At 41.2% G+C, this 20,609-nt stretch overlaps 1 protein-coding gene across 13 annotated transcripts; it reads right to left on the bottom strand.

Moving 5' to 3' along the window:
• Positions 1 to 252: 252 nt before the first annotated feature.
• On the bottom strand, positions 253 to 20,609 carry lsm14aa (LSM14A mRNA processing body assembly factor a). 13 transcript variants are annotated; one of them, XM_040132030.1, is made up of 11 exons: positions 20,240 to 20,606; positions 17,719 to 17,882; positions 17,464 to 17,623; positions 16,036 to 16,155; positions 13,858 to 14,196; positions 11,375 to 11,557; positions 9,119 to 9,293; positions 8,866 to 8,904; positions 7,660 to 7,900; positions 6,549 to 6,598; positions 253 to 2,093 (listed from the first exon to the last, which is right to left on the bottom strand). In XM_040132030.1, the coding sequence occupies exons 1-10, from the start codon at positions 20,358 to 20,360 to the stop codon at positions 6,578 to 6,580; spliced, it is 1,563 nt and encodes a 520-aa protein (XP_039987964.1). In that variant the 5' UTR covers positions 20,361 to 20,606; the 3' UTR covers positions 253 to 2,093; positions 6,549 to 6,577. The 13 variants fall into 13 exon arrangements, with proteins under 13 accessions (XP_039987964.1, XP_039987959.1, XP_039987970.1 ...); XM_040132025.1 differs by having other exon boundaries at positions 6,549 to 6,601; positions 20,240 to 20,604; XM_040132036.1 differs by lacking the exon at positions 253 to 2,093 and adding an exon at positions 12,143 to 12,223 and having other exon boundaries at positions 5,164 to 6,601; positions 13,987 to 14,196; positions 20,240 to 20,609.

Consider the following 20,609-nt stretch of genomic DNA (forward strand, 5'->3'; position numbering starts at 1 on the left):
CAAATTCCCGGTGACAGCTTTCATCCAAAGCTCACGTGAAGTACCCGGTGAGGTGGCCGTCTCGGTCTCCGTACCTTGTCAGACCCTTCTCCGTCCCGCTCTCGGGTCTCGCTCCTGCCATGCGGGTCTGTGTCGACCGAGGTCGGAATAGACGGAACGTTTGGGGCAGTCGAAGCGACGGGACCGAACACTCCGACAAACTGTCTGCACTAATGTTTCGGGGGGGGGCGAACTGGAGTCTGAGGGACAATACAGAGGAGACAGAGGCCGACACACGCTAATGAACAACTGTTTTTATTTGCTCTTCATAAAAAGCTTAGTTCACTGAGGCCTAAGGAGGAGGACGCCATGCTGGGTTCAAAGACAAAACCTGTGGCTGGGACTCCAGAGTGTTAAAGGAAGCCGGAGGCGCAAAGCAAACGCGACCTCCGCCCGCTTGCTTTCCACCTCCTGATGCTCAAACCGCCACGTTTCAGTTATTGCATCGACAACCTTGGCCTACTATCAAAACTTGTGTTTTCTCACCAAATTTAGTGGCGACTCACAAAGACGAGCATCATGTAGTGTCGCGTGTATCTCTGTACAACACCGGTCAAAACCCCGACGTGAACGACTGAAGGCTTCCTTTAAATATCCAGGCACATAACACACACACACCCACCCACGAAGTCTTTTCAATCGGACCATCCACAGACACTTCTTACATCCCAGTGGCTCTCAACTTTTTCTCAGATGAACCTGAAGTGTACTAACATTTTGACAAAACATGGAAAATGTATGTTTATTTCCAGGAGGCAGGGCCGGATCACAACGCACCAATATAAACTGAACTAATGAAAAGGTTTTAAAGGAACAGTTCAACTGTTTCTCCGATCGGTCCCCCGACCGGCACCTCTAAAGCTCACATTAACATGTTATCCAGGGGGTGGTGTGCTGGACTTTTTCTTTGCTGTGACCAGTAACTGGTCAGAGAAACCAGTCCGGATTCTCTGCTGGTTGGCCGCCAGGCGCTCAAAGCCGACAAAATGCCCCGTTAACGTAAAACATCATTTTCACTAGGGGCCGCGGCTGACAGTTATTTTCATTATCGAATAATCTGACGATTATTTCCTCGATTAATCTAAATTAACAGGGAAAAATACCTTTTTTATTTCTCAGAGTCCATGGTGATGTCTTCAGGCCAACCCCCCCCTGACCTTCAGCCTGATTTCATACCGAACAGAAAACCCTCATATCCTCACAATTTGAGAAGCTGGAGCCAGGAAATATAAAACCATAATTCCGTTATGGAAGTTGTGCAGATTAATTTTGTTTATTGACTAATCAATGAATCGACTAATTGCTGCAGCTCTGCTCTTTGCATTTCAGCATCTGTACAGATTAAACAAAACGCGATCTCGCATGTTAATCAGTGATCTTTTGAGGTGCAGGCAGGTGGCTGTTGTTCCCTTTGGGCAGAGCCAGCTAGTTCCTGCTAAGCTAAGCTAGTTGTTTCCCCTCGTTTCCAGTCTTTATGCTAAGCTAAGCTAACCAGCTGCTGGCAGACAGGAGTGGGATCAAGGTGAACATCTGACTCTCCACCAAAAGGCAAACAACCGTCTTTCCCAAGATGTCCAACTATTCCCTTATGGTCCCTGACATTTCGGGTATGTGCTTTCAGTCTTACTAAATTATTAAACGGTAAAATCACCACAAACTAACAGCCACACAGTGAACCTCTGAATCTGGACCTGGGCCCTGGATGGTACTCCAGCCCCGCCCGAGGCTTCTGTAGGGTTTGAATTATTTAAACAGAAGTCTTGTTAATGCGAACTTTTCCTCTAGTTCTTTTTTGTGCCTCGGCAGCTGAAGAGTTGAGAACCACTGCTGTAATGAAGCCAATTCCCCCTGAACAACCACCTGAAATGTTTCCAGAAAATAAACAAAAAAAACCAAAATACAAATCTCTGTCCTGGACTGGATGCTTGGATACGGTACCAGATTAGTTCGGACACATCAGGAAAAGCGAGAAGTTTTTCAGCCAAGCGTGACAGATGCGTATCCCAGAGCTGAAGCTGCAGCCGTTTTAGAGCTGCAGCTTCAGAACATGTTATCTGAAAGAAAACAAAAACCTTCATACATCTGCTGATCAAGTTTGATTTTATGTGCTGAAGACAACTGAAAACAAATGGAGCCAGAAGTGAAGCATCAGAATAATTGGACTTTTAAAATGCTCATTTGCAATCAATTCAATCAATCAATCAATCTAAGGAGAAAAAAAAAGCCGGTAAAAATGTATCATTTTAAATGATGTCTTATGAAAACTAAAGTCAAAATATACATGTCATAAAAAGATCATTACATTTGCCAATTCAGAGTTTCATTTCCTTATTCTGTATCTAAAAGATGGATCAATCATTTGATCTTAAAATCAATTGAACTTTCAATCTCACAATTCATTAGTTTGCTGCTGCAACATTTTCAGTGTCCACATGGTCGTCATTCTAATGTAAGAAATTAGCTTTCGGATAAAATATGGAAGGGCCTTTTAAAAGTGATTATGCAATTCCATTCTTAAAATCACTTTCTGATGTCACTAAAAGCCACAATAACAGACATTTTTGCAAAATTTATGATTTTTATAAATGTTTTATTTTACCTTGAGTTTTATACTGCATCATTCAAATGGCAATTTAATAAAGCAATGTATGTATATTTTTAAATGTGCACCTTTATTAATTGGCTATAATTTAACACTGTAAAAGCCTGTTTTTATTCTGGTGACACTCCAGGCTCCACAGAAACACCACATCTGTTTTCTTGTTGTGTCCAACTCAAGTTTTCTCAAAGCTCCCAACAAGTCTTATGTTTTTAAGTGCCTTAATGCAAAGGAATAGCTTCTACAACTGTCAGGAAACATATTCAACTCCATCTGTTTATCATTAAGATTTTCAAGAGTCACGTGCACTTTAGTTTAACAACAGCAGTGTAAAATACCAGACAACAAAGTCTCCAATCTGGTTTGTCTCTAATCTTTGATGTGACGTTAGCGGTTATTCTCTAGCATTAAGGCGGATCAAGAAAAAAGGATTTTCTCTACATTTCCTGAGCACTTTTAAGTACTTTAAAGGTAGCTTTGCTTGTCAGGGTGACATCTTTTCCCAATTATTTGGGGATTTGCAATAAAGCAAAGACTGTTTAAAAACATTTTTACCGGAACAGACCTGGGCCAATAAAGATCTTCATTTAACTTTTGTACATCTTCAACTGCTAGGTGTGCCCAAGACACACAGGACGATGAGCCTTCCTTTCTCTGATGGAAAATGAACCGAAACCAAATAGATGTAGCTGTTTCTGTTGATAAAGTCTGATCCAGGTCTTTGAAGAACAAAAATTCTGAAATCCATCTCCATTTTAATCAAGCTTTTTTTTCGCCTTTTTGCCTATTCACCTTACATTTCTGCTAAATCCGATGGAGTTTCTAACTTCCAGGCCAAGACAGCGTCAGATTATTTCAGCCGTAATTCATCGAACCACATTCCTCCGTAACCTCAAACATAAGTGTGAATATTGCTAGGAAACTATGTTGCTACACCCAGACAGCCAGTCTTGTTCTAGCTGACGTCACGTCCTGTAGCTGTAGCGGGCTGTCGACCACCATGCAGTGCTGCGGGACAGTTAGTGGCTTCAGGCTGAGTTTGTTTTTAAAGGTGAATGTGGAGTTTTATCGTAACAGGAGGATAAAATGAGACCAGGTGAGCCTGCGGTTTGTGTTATAGTCAAATAATGCTAAATTCAGAGCGGTATAAATTAGTGTGTTTCATGAAGCAGCTGACAAAGGACTAAATGTACAGACTGTAAGAATGAGTAATATCTCAGCTTCTTACAAAAGTGCAATCACCTTCTTCTATGGAAGAGTTAAAATGCCTAAATTAAAAAAAAAAAAAAAAAATCAAGTAAAGAAGTGACGCGAAATACAAACACACACATTCTTGTATTTCCTTTTTATGTCTGCAGTTAATGTGTCATAATTCAATGAAAAATATGAAAAATGACATGTAGTTTCTTGTCTAATATGTAAAAGACTAATTTTTCGTTGTGATATGAATTTTCCATCATCAAATCAAATCACAGAAAATAAGTCAGTGCTGCTGGACACTGAAATACAGTACACTCACTCACTTTATTGATTTCAACATTAAGTCATTTCTTAATACTTCAAAAATCGTCTTTAGGGGAGCAGTTATTCAGTTTTTCCATTGAAATAAAGATAAAGCTCCCTCCTGAAAACTAATGACGGTGCTTTGTGTTTAGTATCAGCAGGTCTGTGCTGCTCTCTGCTACAACACTGAAATGTGATCACCTCTTCACTGTGAGTGGTTTGTGATAACCAGCTGCTACAGCGTGGCTGGTATAGTTTTTGTATAGTGTGTGTGTGTCTGTCTGTCTGTGGGCAACTGTGCAAGAAACAGTCTGTAACTTTAGTTATGTAGCTGAGATGAAAATGAAGAGTTCCACCATGGGTGTGGTCTGACCCATGACTACTGAGTACCCATGTAACACCCTAGTAGTGACAACTGGGTCCGCATCGCGGCTGCTGTGATCCCGTCACATGATGGTCTGTAGTTTGATTTGATTTTGTACGTGGCATGTCAAAAATCAAAAAAGTAATTGGCTTGGTTGTGAAGGACAAAAAGATTAATAATTGTCCTTTAAGATGTTTTTCATTGATTTATGACACATTAAATGCAGACACAGAAGGAAGTAGATATGCTAACCTAGCCTGTACCCAGGTAGGGGGGGTACAGGCTACATTAATCATTTTCATTATCGATTAATGTGCTGAAATTTTTTCAATTAATCAATTAATCATGTATGAATCGTATATTAAACGTCAAAGAAGTGTCAAAAAAAAAAAATGCCCATCACAACTTTGCAGAGCTGAACGTGATGTCTTCGAACATCTCGTGTTGTTCAATCAAAAGTCTAAATACCCACAATATGTAGTTTACAGTGATATATGACAAAGAAAAGCAGGACACCCTCTCATTTCAGAGGCTGGAATCAGAATATTTGGCCACGTTTCACTATTTTTGTTTGAAAAATGATATTCTAAATAGAGTCCAATTATTTTTCTGTTAATCGACTGATTAATTTACTAAATGTTCCAGCTCTATAACACTGTTTATTGTATTTCACTTTATTTGAGCTGTTTTAGTCTAGACATTTTAAATCTTCCACGTTCGCCTGGCCTGTCTGCTATCAGCTAAAAGCTAGTAAATATAGACCTTAGCCCTTGTCTGTGTAGATTAAGCTGCAACTCTAACTGTAACCTCAAAGCTTGAGTCACACAAGCACCAGCGGCTCATAAATGAATAAAACCACAGAAAAATAAGTGGAAAAGATTTTAAAAAAGAAAAGAAAAAAAAAGAAAAAGCGACCCAAGTTTGACCAATGATCCATCTGCGCCCCAGACCGAGTTAGCTTGTGGACTGGGAGTAAAAACTACCACAAAAACCAGTATAGTACACATTTTGACGGTTACCACCAGGCTCCCTACACTAATGTTAGAACATTACACAGAGTGAAGAAAGTAGAACTGCAACTAACAATTATTTTCATTATTAATTCATCTGGTCTATAAAATGTCAGAAAACTGAAAACTGCCCATCACAATGTCCTCAAGCACTAAATAATTTCATTAAATGTCTTGTCCACAACCCAAAAATATGATGTATTTTACTGTAATGTAAGACGAATAAAAGCAGCAATATTCTCACATTTAAGAACCTGGAACCATCCCATCTTGGGCCTTTTTGCTTGAAAAATTACTTAAGGATTATTCTAATATGAAAATAGTTGCAGATGAATTTTCTTTCAGCTCTAGAGGAAATGTCTTCAGTGATATTAAAACCACACAAACTAAACACTTTATGATCAACTGAGAAAGAAAAACGAAGCTGCAGGTGAAACTTGTAGAGAGATTTTAGGTAAAACTCACTAGCACTGCGACTGAAGACATGTGGGACAGACGTGATAGCGAACGGGCTGACTAGATAACGGCATGAAGGTCTATGTAATAGTAGAAAAATAGATGTTAGAAAGGTGTGACTGAGACCCTGTGGCCTATTTTGGTGCTAAAGTTACAGAATTTCAGGATATACTGTACCCACCTCCCCAAATAAAGCTATGTCAGTGAGTATCACATTAACTCATGTGGACGACCCTCGACAGCTAACAAAATATTATCAAATACAGGTTTAGGAAAGGGGCTGAGCGGATAATTCGTCAAAACAAAACCATCCACCTGAAATATGACATTTACACATAATTATTTCAACCACCTGGAAATTATTTTGTAGAGATTTGGATTTCTCTTTTTTTTTTTTTTTTAATTTTTTGTGATAAACTGCGTTGTTGTTGTTGTTGTTGTTTCCACTGCTGAAAGATGGAAAGATAAGTTGCATTCAAGCAGTCTACCCCAGTGCTGGTGACAAATATACAACTAATCTTCATTATTTTAGTCGACAAAACTATCTGTTTTCCATTTATGTGTGAAGAAGTTCCACCTTTGTGTAGAATCTTCCTCCCATTGGGACTACGCAGCCACTTTGTTGTCCTTCTGGAGGAAACGGAGAAAAAGAAAACAGACATTTAGAATTAAAAAACACGTGGCCACACTGTACTTTCCACATCAAATCTTATTCACCAAGCAAGTCAAGTAAGCGTGCAGGCAGAAAGGCATCAAAAACATCTTTTATTTACCTTTTGTGTTCTAAATTTAACCTTGAAGTGGCAACCTGGAAGATTTCAGTACTGGTTCATTTGGTAATACCTGTAGTTGCTGGTGGTAACAGCGAATGTGGTTTAATACTACGGTTCCCTGAACTCTGGGGGCAACAAAACAAACTATTGTGGTTTTAAAAAAGAAGTCAGGCAATTATCTGCCTTTTCCCATCATTCTGAGAGTCTGTGAACAGCAGGACACAGTGACAGGAGTTGGTCACGTGGCCGAGGAGGTGGAGGTGCAGCCTGTCGCTCGATGTGGCTGCTGCTGCTTCTTCCATTGCTCCCTACAATATTTCAAACTGATCCCCTGTCCAGAGATGACCAGAATGACCGTTGTCTTGTTTCCAAGACGCGTTTTGGATGAGCGACAGCGTTAAGCGCTGAGCTCACTGACAAACACATTGCATTTCCTGTGACTACTTCATACAGCGTTTCTTTCTCGGATTTTTCACCAGACACCCAGTTCATAAAACTGTAATTTAAATGTTGTAATACTTTCATCAGTGGCCACAGGCTCAGTCACCACTGTGTTACCTCATTCAGTGAAAGATGGTGACTTGACAGCCATTTATTTAAATGAAAATCTCAGAGATTGCCACTTTAAAGATGACCTCTTACCGAAAAAAAAAACAGGGTCGCTGCTCCTCAAATACAAGGATTTGCTACTATACAAGCAGGGTTTGTAAAAAGGTTGGATAGGATATGTGTGATTTGCAGTAGATGAAATAAACATGCAAAAACGTTCATTTTTACAAGAATGTATGATAACATACTTTTTTAATCTTCTGGTTTGAGTCTATAAACAGAGCTACAGATCCATCATCTAATGTTCTGATATCAACTCTGAAAATAGCCTCAATTTAGAGCAGTAGCATCTAAATGAACTTTTACCCTGTATGCTGATAAGTCGGCAAACTCCCGACCAGCCTGGTTTCCTCTGTATCCTCCCCTGAAGCCGCCACCTCCCTGTGGTGGTCCGAAGGACCCTCGGCTAGCTGGACGGCCCCGACCTCCACGAAAGCCCATACCGCCACGTCCACGGTAACCTCCACGGCCTCGGCTCTGACGCAGAGGGATACCGAATGTTTCAGCATTCATCCTCCTCTCCTCCGCCCAGGTCTGCCTCCGCTCTCTGCGGGAGGAGGAAACACACAGGAGGGGATGACGAGAAGAACTGACTTTTTTCCAATAGTCTCACATTTGATAGGTAGAGCTGCACTACAAAAACCCCATTAGCCAGCCATGACAGTCTGCTTCATGAATAAACCAGCTAACATTTCTGTCCAGAACCACCATTCCACCAGCAAAGAGATACTCCTGCTCCATTCTTTGTCTTATCTGCATGTTCACCTCCTTCCTACAGAAGGGGCAGAAATTCTGTTCTTTTAGAAATACCGATTACCGCCTGCGGGTGGATTTTTGTTGACATACAGATTTGAAATGTTTCATGCCAAAGAAAGTGATATGACAATATACTTCAGGTAAGCACTTGAGACATTTCTCATTATGAAAATATGAAGTTTACCAAGTCAATTTATAAATGTAGTGAAGGAATTTTGCTTCATATTACAATTATGCTGCATGAAAAGATTCATGTCAACATCTTTTTTTGATGTAATATCTTTTTCAGCACTGACAAAATGCAAAGATGATTTCACTGAGGATTTTAGAAGCCAAGTAAATTCCATCCATCAGTGTCAGTAATATTACACAGCGCTGCAGATAAGTAACAAAAACATTGTTCTCTTATTCTTTGTTTCGTTCGAAGCTTAAACAGAAACAATGCAGATAATGCTTATAACATCATGGTTATACGTAGCGTAGTTATGATCCCTTTGGAGGATGGAGTTTGTGCTGCTGTTGAGCTGTATTCTGTAGCCCATTTTGATATAAATGGACAAAATATAAGAAACCGAGACCATTATGAATGTAGGATTAGAAATTTCTAGCCAGTAAACTTGCAAACAAATGTAAATACAGTATGAATGTACAACATTGCCTGATAATATATTTCTAAATTCTCCACCAAGGGCATCTACATGTATACACAGCATCTTTTTGTGGGACAGTCAGTCACATGATGAGACAAACACCTACCGTGGGAAACCTGAGCCTCCAGACTTCTCATTTGCTTTCCTGAAGAAAACAAAAAAGTCATGTCACTGACAAAGAAATAGCTTTCATTATGTTCTTGCAGTGCAGGCAGTGGAAGCTCATGAAGTAGGGACATTTGTGAGGTATAAATATGGTCATATCTCATTCTGTCTGTGTCTGTTCACTATCTGCTTCTCTCTCCTCCTGGTGATTTATAAAAAGTGGCTGCCTGGTGCTCAAACAGGCCGACTCGTACCTGGTATCATCACAGGAGATGTTGTCGAAGAAGGACTTGGACTTGTCATAGTAGCAGTTGGGACCGAGCGGGTCGCACTCGTCATCGGCGTTACCCTCGCTGTTCTGAGTTTCCACACCAGAGTCGCCCTTATCTTCTCCATTCACCGTTTTTTCCGACTTCTCAGTCTTCTCATCTAAGTGAGAAGAGAATGAACACAGTCACATTATAGAGTAGCTCAGAATTAACTTTGAGGTTGAGATGGTAATCTCCAGAGACACCACTGCATAAAATCATCCCTGGGATCTCCTCTTTATGTGACAAACAGGGATGCAACTAATGATTATTTTCATTATCAATTAATCTGATGATTATTTTCTCAGTTATCTATATAATGTAAGAAAATCGTGAAAAAAAAAAGAAAGTTATAATTAACCACAGCCATAGTTGATGTTTTCTAATGTCCTTGTTTCTCAGACCAAAAGTCCAAATTCCAAAGAGATTTAGTTCACTTTTACGTAAAACAAAGAAAACCATCGAATCCTCATATCTGAGAAGCTGGATCCAGCAAATATTTGCTTTAAAAAAATGACTAAAACAATTATTCAATTTTCAAAATAGTAATCGACTAATCGTTGCAGCTCTAGTGACAAATGTAGTCTGGAAGAGGCTAACTTCATAGGAAAAGTTTCCATCCAAATTTAGCGCAAATTTTAACCAAATTTCCAGAGAATCAGCCACAGCCAGAGACGAGGTCACTAAAAGAGCTGCAGTCAGAGCTCAGATGATGGAAAACCACGTGGAGAACATTATGGAAACCAGACTGGTTTGATGTGTTAATGTGAGGAAGGTTCCAGTCTCCTCATGGCTCCACACAGATCTGATGGTTTCCTCTCTTCACTGGAAGTGATGAGTAGGGGATGGTGGCAGATGGCTAGTCATATTGTTTTTCCAATTTTTTTTAAAATTTACTTAGTTTTATTTTTATTTTTCCCACACCTGAGCTGACTTTAGGTAGTGTGAGAGTAAAAGTAGCAATATAAAAATACACCATTATAAGTAAAATTCATGCATTCAAAGCAGCAATTATGTAAAATACAGAAGTCTTATTAGCTAAATTTTTCTTAAAAAAAAAAAAAAAAAAAGTCAAAAGTAAAAGTATTCATTATTCAGAAAATGGCCCCTGTGTTTCACTGTTATCTATATTAGATATTACAGATGCATCATTGTGAAAGCAGCATTTTGATGTTTCGGTTTATTTTTAATCTATAAAAATGTGTCATATTTTATAAGCTCAACATGTGTTTCATGTGTAAGACTTATTCTGCAGAGTAACTTGTAACTATTTCAAAAAAATGTAGTGCAGAAAAAAGTACAATATTTGCCTCTCAGCTGTAGTGGAGTAGAAGTATACAGTATAGTTGCACTAAGTGTTCATATGTTCATATTCAAGGGCTTCAAACTTGTACTCCGGTATGGTACTCACTATGAGGGCTTGGCAGTAAGGCCTAAAATTTATATCACGGTATAATTTGAAGCACGGACAGTAACGTTATATATCGGTTATTTCGTTTTTCTTAAAACCGCTGCAACCACTGTCGTCCGAAATAATTTGCAGAGTATCGTTTTTTTGCTCGTTGTCTGAATTTTTAACCTGAACTATGTCCATATAATAGAAGATGCTCCGGACTTTTTTTGGTTCTCTTTTTACCAACTCCTCCCTTTCTTCGTTGTGCGCAGTACTTTCAGTCACTTCTTCATTTCCAAACAAAGCAGCATGGGCTCGTTTTCCGGACTATTTGCTGGCGCAGGCTGATGACGACAAAGCCTGCGGCAAATCTTCAGCCCGTTTCAAACAGCGATCCCGCTATACTGCCGTGAAGAAGACCCCTCACTATGCCGGCTTTGCTTGTTTACACTGAACCAACAAAGCTGGCATAACGCCGACCCAGCGTGTGATTTCAGATCAGAGGCATGACGGGTAACACAGCAGCATCAGCGGCCGGCTCTTCCCTTTGTACAGACGTTGTTTCGTCTCTGGAACTAGAGGCCGTCTTCTCTCCAGCAGACTGGGCACAGTTTTGTGCATTGCTGCCTCCAACTGATGTAGTTATGTCATTGCCACTTTAGATCTGTGAGGGCTCTACAAGTCAGCACGATGTAGTTAAAATCCATACCGGTGTATTTTCTGTACTGTTTATATTGTCCGCCCATACTCACTACAGTACTTTAACTTGAATTCATGTTCTAGAATGACCTTGTTAGAAAAAATAATACCTTTCAACTTCAGCTTGCTCTGAAACTCTCTGTCAATCTCGTCCTTGTTGAACTGGGCGTTGGCGCTCTCAAAGTCAAAGTCTTTCTCAAACTTCATGGGTCCGTCTCGGCGAACGTTGAAGCGCCCTCTGCCACGGTGCCCGCCCCCTCGCCCACGACGGTTAGCTGCCGCACCAACAGCTGCTGAAATACAGAAGAAAATACTACATTAGTTTTCATAATAAACAGGGTTGAAGAGGTAGTGCAGAACAAAACCAGCAAACAAAACAAAAACACATGAGGGAAGTAAACCAATGCAAACATCCACTATGGCAGAGGAGTTCTCAGTCTTACAAAATGAGTTAGCAAAGAGCCAAGTGCGGTACAACGACAGCTTGGCTGCAGAGGTTAGCTTTATACAAGTCCACTACGGAAATAAAATTCACATCAAACATGAAGAAAATGCAGTAGATCATTCATTTACTAATTAACAGCACCACCACACGACAGGTAGCATTCTCCGGTATTCACCGAGCATGAAAACAATGTCTGAAACGAGGAGACAAGTATCATCGGCTCGAGTCCATTGACATGAACAGCATGTCAATCTGCCCACACGTTCACCAGCAAAGAAAAACACGTCAAAGAGGGATGATCGGGCTCAAGCGGCTGTAGAGGATGAGTGTATGGGCTCCACTGTCCAAAAGGAAAGCTTGACAGGCATGCAGAGTCTGAATGGGTTGTTGAGGATGGTTTCAGAGCAGAGGGGAGTTGGGGGGGGGGGTTAACCTGTGGAACGTTTACTGGTATCCCTGCCTTCCCCTCGCGCCTGTTCAGACTCTGGTTTGGGGACTTTCTGGACGTCTGTGCCTGGAACAGCAGAGTCTTTTAGTCTTCCAAAACAACGTCAACAGTCATGAGAAAACAGCCCTGGTGGCACTAGTCTCCTACCTTAAGACAAAGGCACAATGGTTTCAAAAGTGGGACCTCTGGAACAAAATGTTAACAAATCACACAAAGAAGAAAATTATTCTTTACTTAAGACTGTGGAGTTACATGTGTGCCTAATTCTTGAGTGAGACATGGGACATTTTGAAAACAGGAAAAGAGCTCTAGCAAGCACATTAATATGGACCGATATTGGCAATGATTCGATTCACAAAGTCCAGAATTGATTTGATTCAATCCCATTTGATTTTGGATGATTCGGTTACAGCAGATAAATACCAATGTTGCATTAAGTGTTTCTCGGAATTTTATCCCGGGAAATTAAATTTCTTCTACATTCAACAAATGAGCAACACTGTTGTTTCCTTGAATACCAGACTGTGTAAAGTCACATTATCGGTTAAACTGAAAACACATTTTGGTAATAAAACTGTGGACCGAGGATTTTCCCTGGCAAATGAAAAACGACCAAAGCATGATACATTTATATCTCTTTAGGTCTACATGTGCAAAACAGTTGAGCAAGAATAATTTAAAAAAAAAAACGAAAAAAAAAAAAAAAAAAACCCACCAGCACATCATTCTGCATATTTTTCAAAATAAATGCTGTCCCATACAGCTAGATGTGGACTGTCAGCAGCAGATGATTCAGCTCTAATGTCCCCTGTAATGATCAGTGTGAGCACAGACAGGACAGAAAGTGAAAGTCTTCTCACTCATTCATCTTCACTGTTTGTGTCAGTATCTAAAGAGAGCTGTTAGCTGGTGTTCGCTCCCCAGCAGGGACAGACTGAATAAAGTAGAATCCACGCACTGTTCACTCCACTTCCATGGTCTCACATCTCGTAGCAGAGATTGTTTCTCTTCAACAAACTCAAACTGAGCTCAAATCAGTCTGTGGAGGATTCTTCAGTCTGCCCCTCTGGTAGACGTCCAGAGTCAGCAAACCATCCTGACTCACCACAGTCCTATAAACAGAGACTGTAATTTTTTACGTAACATTGATGGATGAGTGTGGTGAAGAGCCTTCAGTCTGACCAGGTTGCACAAGTGACGTTGGTCCTCTGGTTTCTGGTCCTCCGCTGCCTCACCTGGGCTGCAGCAGCAGGTGAGTCCTCAGATTAGTTGTGGTTGTACAGTCAGAGTCACAGAAAGCCTAATTATTGTGTTCATTTTACCATCTACGGTGTAGAACCCAGAATACTTCCACACATTGCTTCTCAGAAGCTTCAGTGTCCTGATTATCTGACCAGCTCGGCTTTGATCGCTACTGTCCTCCATTTTTATTGATTAGCTAAATTTACAGCTTTTCATTGTTTGCTTATGTGAATAACAGCAAAACCAAACAGTTTTGAGAACAGAACACATTTTCGTTTGCTCAAATAAAATTATTCTTTGCATGAGAATACCGTCTCTACAAAACATAATTTATGTGCTTGCAAAAATCGTGCTCAAAACGTCCCACATCACGTTCAGGAATGAGGCACAAATATAACTCCACATGTGACAGAAGCACAGATCAGACCAGTGTGCTGGTCTCTGGCCTGAGGTCTCACCTGAGTGGCTAAAGATAGAGTGGGTAAGCCCTGCAGTGGGAGCCCTATCTACAGCAGTGATGTGAGAGGCGGAGATGGTTCGGGGTGCAGACCAGCCCTGGCTGCTGCGGCCTCCCCTGACAGTCTCACCCCTCCTTGCATCCGGGCCATCCTGGTGCTGGACCTTCTGGCTGCTCTGCCCAGTGGCGGGGGGGGCCGTGCGACCGTGGGTGGGGCTCCTACGTCCCAGGCCAGGGGCTGGAGCTGTGGTGGCAGTGGCTGGGGCCGACGGAGCAGTCTGGATCACCTGCTCCAGGGTGGGGCTCTTCCTCAAAGGGTCCAGGCTGGGGCTGCTGCGGCCTGGACGAAAACCAGGAGAGAGATCGGGTTAGTCGTACATACTGCTCCCAACGACTGAACTAAATCACGTGATCATTAGCCATGGCTCATCTCTGTCTGGGTGCTATTGGTGGTCGAATGCTGATTGGACCACCAATAGCACCCAGACAGAGATAAGCCATGATGTTTAGAGGAAAAACAACTGGGCTCATTTCACAGATACAAACTACACCAAGCAGGAGCTGAACCTCAGGGTGCTTTCACACCTGAGCCGTTTGGTTTGGTTCAAACTAAATCTTGTGCGTTTGGACATTTAGTTTGTTTTCTTTGGGTTGGAGCCAAAGCTGTCAATCAAACTGGTGCAGGCCACCTGAAAAGGAGGGTGTCTAGTCAAGTTCCCATCCAAATTTTATCGAAAACTGTGATACAATTTCCAGAAAATCATCAAAATAAAACCTGAGTGAAGTCTTGTTACCCTCCGCTGCTGCTGCGTGAATATGAGCTGATAAACAGCTACTGGAGCCGACTCTCCAGTCGCTGCCGTTAAACCACCACAAAGAGGACACAGCGAGACGAGGTCATTAAAAGAGCTTCAGTCAAATCCATCAACTAATTGATTATTTGACTAAATGGTGCAGCTCTATTCAAGTTCACTACTATTACATCCATCCGCTCATCATGACCTGGTAATGAAGCCATCTCCCGATCTGTAGGCAATGTTTAGCCTGTATGTGTGAAAGATCATTTTCTAACCATGGTCACATGCACGTGCATCGCGTGAATTTGAGGATTTTCACCAGTACATCAGAAAATAAAAAGGAGTTGAAAAATCGAGCTGTGTTCTGCTTTTGTCCTCCTCCAGGGGAACCAAACTTTTGCACTTTTGCACATGCCTCAATTATTCCTAAATTTCTTTAAGTTCAAGAAAGGATTGGATTTACCTCTTTGCACTTCAAAAAGCAACTAAATATGTAATTTGTCCATACTTTTGCATACAACCGTACGAGGTCCGGTTCCCGACTGGACTAATGAAGCTCGTTATCAGTCATCTCCTGAGCTCTTTGCGAAACCAGAGACTATAAACCAACACATCAGGTTCAGTAAAGTACTGACATTTGCTCTGTGGGTTCATGTAGCTGATGCTGCACAATGAAACTGAAACAAAACTGTCCAATCAGAGTTACCTGTCGGCCTGTCTCACTTCATGTTTACTCCTCTTGGTTTATTTGTAAAAAGCCAGTGTGAACATGAACTGAACCAGAATTGAGTTAACGGCAGTAGATCTTTTTTGTTTTTCCCTTGTTCCAGACCATATGAGCTGAACTCCAGGTATGAAAGCAGCCTTAGCGTAGTGTTAAAATCTTACGAAGACTCAGCTCACATCAAAGTCTGAGGCTTGAAGCCTACTGGCACAAACTGATTCAAAATAAACATGCAGGTTACTAGGAGCATGCAGTTAGGGTTCTGAGCACGAGGAAATGCAACTGTTTAAATTTACTGCCATGCAGGTTCTGATACTGGAGGAATTTTTGTAAAGATTAATATCAGTCATGTCTACGCTCATTACTTTCTGTCAGAACTCAAAAACACAATGGGTCAGAAAGACTCTGACAATTTAAACAGTTAAAACATGAGAAACTCTGTCAAACATGACAAGTGTCAAGAATACCAACATGCTCCGCCTGGCCAAATCTGATTTTCTGTAAGTGAAGTAGTATTTTAACAGAAAAATTCTTTACTAGTGTCGATCTTCACTCTCATGTAACTGATGGTGTCGGATGTAATTTAGCACCACCCAGTGTGATGAAGTAAACACAGATCTGCGATTCCCTTTTCAAGCGGCTTCCTGCAGGTTTTTACCTTCGGTTACAAGGGTACCCAGAGACCGCGAGTCAGAGGGGACGGCAGAGCCAATAGCACTGCTCTGAGACTTGGTCGAGGCTGTGCTTGTGTCGCTCACAAAGGAGGGCACTGATCGTCCTGTATGGGGAGGAACAGCAGGAATAGAGTATTGAGGGCAACAACACTCTCGGTTCCTTTAGATGCACTTTGCTGATCTGCAGCCCTGTGTACCAACAGGCTATCTGTGATGTGTAAACTAATGCAGTGTAAACCAAACTTTGTGTGACATCTAGGGCTGTGCCGATCACCATCGTATAATAACATCGCCTGTCCAATGATGGTTACTGACAATAAAAACAAAAATCTTTCGTAACTGCGGGCATGTCCCAAAACCATATTACACAATAAACCTAAACAGGTTTCGAGTCTGTGGTGTGCTCAGTACAACCAAAAATCCGAACCCCTGGATAAGATATTTAGTTTTCGCTCGTAGGATAAAAGAAAAGCAGCGCAGCGAGAAGCTGGAACTTGAACAATTAATCGCTTATCAAAACAGCTGCCAATTACTTTTCTGTTGATTAACTGATTAATTGTTTCAGCTCAAGACTGATGGTATTCACTTTATTGTGAAAATGAATATTTTCACTGATTAGCTACTCGGATGTGGATGGTTGATACACTGGCTTCGTCTCAAAACAGGTGAAATACATTTTTACAGAAACAGCAGTGAAAAACTTAACTTCCTTTTCATGAACAGTATGCATCATTTAGAGTTCACAAGCTACTGTGAGTGTCTTAAATACAAGTGTCAGCTAAAAGCCAGTTTATACTTCTGCGTAGAATCGACGCCTCGTAGCCTACTCCGTAGCCTGATGTACACCTCCCTAGAAATGTAAAAACACGTCGTGGTGACGCAGACCGCGATAAATATAAATGCTAACAACGGCGTAGCCTCTGCATCAATCCTATGCAGAAGTCCTGACAGACACCTTTAATACAACAGACAATAAATGGAAACATGCTATGCTGCTTATCCTACTAAATCAGCCAACCCCTCAGTGAAGGTTATGTTCAGTTACACAGTATTATGCATCAGACGCGAAGTTTAAAACTAAAATTCCGTAATCAGCACAACCCTAGTAACAACCATGTCTTCACATTTCTTACTGAAGTACCTGTAGAGGAGGAAAATGAAGGCCTCGACTGTTTGAAGTCACACTGATGCCATAAATCAATCCCCCCCTCAGTTTCTGTTGCATGATTTACGTGGTACAAGAGCCATGGAGAGACTCTGGACCCTTGGATACCATGCCCACCTGAGTCCCTGCTCCCACAGTTTGTCTTTTATCGTCACAATCATAAAAGGAGAAGGATGAGTTTTATCACAAAATACATATTATACAGGCAAACTTTTTGCACCATAATGATCAAAGCTCATGTGCCCACCTACACCAACGGGTCCAAACTGAGGGGAAACCAGGGGGCTGGTGCTGAACTGGTTGTAGGCAGGAACTGGGGCCCGGTTGAAGAGTCCGTAGGAACCAGCAGACTGGAAGGGGGTCGGGGCAGCGGCAGCAGAAGACGAGGAGCTGGATCCCATGGACGACTGAGGAGGACGACAGATAGTTCACGTTACACCGTGAACCACAAAAGCTTCAAATATAAACAGTAGAACCGCATTGTGTTTTGGTGAAAATGTACCTGGACAATAGCAGGGTCCTGAGGAAGAGAGCATGTTGGTTTTGGCGGTTCACAAACAGTCAAGTCCTTGATGTCGCTGCCTCTGAAGATGATGTACTCGAAGGTGTCATCTCGAGGAGGGATGGGTCTGTCGGTGGGGCGGTCCTCTGTGCCAAAGGAACGAACTGACAAAGAGGAAACAGCTTCCAGTCAGAATCACAGGTGTGACGACTAACTCAGGGTGGGGCGTGTAAATACTATTGTAATATATCACTTAACCGCATTACTCCTTATATATATTCTGAGTTTAACTCTTTAGTGCTGATGCTTGGCTGATGGTTGATACTGTTGAGTTTTGAGTTAAACTTCATTCTCTGCCTACTCAGCCTACAGATTTAAATCCAAATTTATGAATACTACTGCAACTAACAATTATTTTGATTACTGATTAATCTGACAATTATTTTCTCAAATAATCCTTTGATTGTTTTGTCTTGAAAATGTCAGAAAACAGTGAAAAATGTCCATTATAATTTCCAACAACCCAAAATGACATCTTCAAATGTGTTCTTTACTCCTACCAACAGTCCTAAATACAAAGATTTTCAGTTTAATATCATGTGTGACAAAGAAAAGCATCAAACAGTGACATTTGCAATATGGATATGAATATTTGGCATTTTTGCTTAGAAAAATCACAAGCAAAAAAAAAAAAAAATAAATAAAAAAAAAATTATTTGATTATCAAAAAATAACTGCAGATAATTTTTCTGTCAATCAACTTATTTTGACTTTTATTTATAACTGCAGTTACTTTACATTTCATGCTGTATTCAGATTGGTTGGTTTATAGATGTGTTGTTATGATTTGTTCATTTTGGGACCAACCTTCACATCTGGAATATAACTCCTACATGTTATGTACATATCCGGCAATTTTAGAAACGAACTCACCACTTTTCTGCTGAAAAAGTTTAGTCAGTTAACTAACTGATTGAAACACAATTGTCAGCTACTTTGAAAATCTTCCTGGTTACTCTGCACTGTCAGTTGAATTTTTTGTTTTGTACTGTTGGTTGGACAAAACGAGCACTTCCAATGCGACACCTTGAACTCCTAGAAAATTGGGATTAGCATTTTTTCTTTTTTTTTTACAATTCAGGGTTTCTGCAGGTTGATCAAAACACATTTAAGACTTTAAAACATGTTTAATGCAATTTAAAGCCTGTTTCACAGACATACCAACCAAAGTATGAAAGATATCGATGAACACCCATAGGTACAATACGGATTATAAACTATTTAAAGAGTGCACGAATTTATTGACATTTACATCCACATCATTTCCCAGCTTTATATAACAGTAATTCCTAACAATGTAATTAACCACAACCTGGATAAGCAGCAGAAAGCAGATGAATGGATGGAAGGATCAATCAATTAAAAAATTACTAACTAATTTAAGGTCCACACATAAATTTTACATAAGATTAGAGGCCTAGAACAACAAAATTGGACAAAAATTGGAAAAATCTTTAGTAACCGACATTACTGCCTACTACAGGTTAAAGAAAACATTCAATACCTTTGTTTGCAAAATAAATCTAAGGCTTTTTAATACTTTTAAAAGGCCTTTTTAAAAAGGAAACTGAAATCGGTGTTTTTGAAGACTAAGACCTGCAGATACCATGCAATTTTGAGACATTTTAAAACAGAAGATTAACAGAATGATCTAGTAAACGATCAGCAGTTTAATCAATAATGAAAACAAGAGCCAACTGTATGGTTGTGTGATACATCATGCTTCAGAGTATTTTACAGTGCACCCTGATAGTATATACTAACGATTACCCACACATGTACAGTGACGTGTACTTCACTGTCACACCTGGCTGCTGCACCTGGGGGCTCAATGCTGACGAGGTTTCACCAATGGTTTGTCGTCACAATCTGTTGTTGGTAAACAGGTGAGTGAGTGCGCACTCAGTGACGTCACACATTCAGGCTGCTAGGCAGCAGGTGAGGCGGCTGCGTTGGCAGGTGAAACTGACTAAAAACTCAGTCACCGTTACATAAACATTTCATGTCCAGCTTGGATTTAGTGACATTTCACTGCAGCTGACCGCCATGCTAACGTTAGCTGACTCATGTAAAAGGTCCAGATTAACATTAATCTGCCCGCAAGCATTTCTATGTGATTTAAACTAAGCCGAATACTTTCTTTAAGAGGCTGTTTTCGTTCTGTAAAGTTTCGGTTCTGCTGACTCTACCTATGACCGAAGTATCACTGCTGTTAGTCGGACTGACGCATCTCACCGTGCCGCTTTGGCTGTTAGCATGTTAGCTTATGCTAGCAGGCTAACGCTAGCCTCCTGGCTAATATTAATCTGTTTTGGATCAAACCTGCGGAGTGTTTAATATCTTTCGCCTGGTGCTGAGTCACATAGAACCGTTAATTATGAACTGTGAACACAGACCCTAAACTTGTGCATTAACTGGTGCCAGCCAGTGCTGCAGCAGCACCAGCCGGGAGCAGCGTCACCTTTAGCCAATGCGACGGTTGAGTTCTCGGTGTCGATGGTGTACAGGATCCCTTCGTAGCGGATCTCGGCCTTCGAAATGAGGCTGATTTTGCTGCCGAGGTAGGGCGTCCCGCCGCTCATGGTGTCTTCTACAGCTCGGCAGTTCTGACAAGGAAGAGAACGGACGGTCCCTCCGAATTGTGTGGTTAACAGTACTGAGTAAATGCAAAACGTCTCGGGCAATGGTCCTCCTCGGGCTCGTTATTCCCCGCTACAACATGGCCACCTCCTCCTCCATCGGATGGCTGTAGGCGCGGGGGCTAACGGGAACTCATAATCTCGCGGGGTTATGCGCAGTCATGAAGTCTAGATCTGTGCAGGATAGAAGAG

Source organism: Xiphias gladius, chromosome 8 (assembly GCF_016859285.1).
Source record: "Xiphias gladius isolate SHS-SW01 ecotype Sanya breed wild chromosome 8, ASM1685928v1, whole genome shotgun sequence".
Taxonomy (NCBI): Eukaryota; Metazoa; Chordata; class Actinopteri; order Istiophoriformes; family Xiphiidae; genus Xiphias; species Xiphias gladius.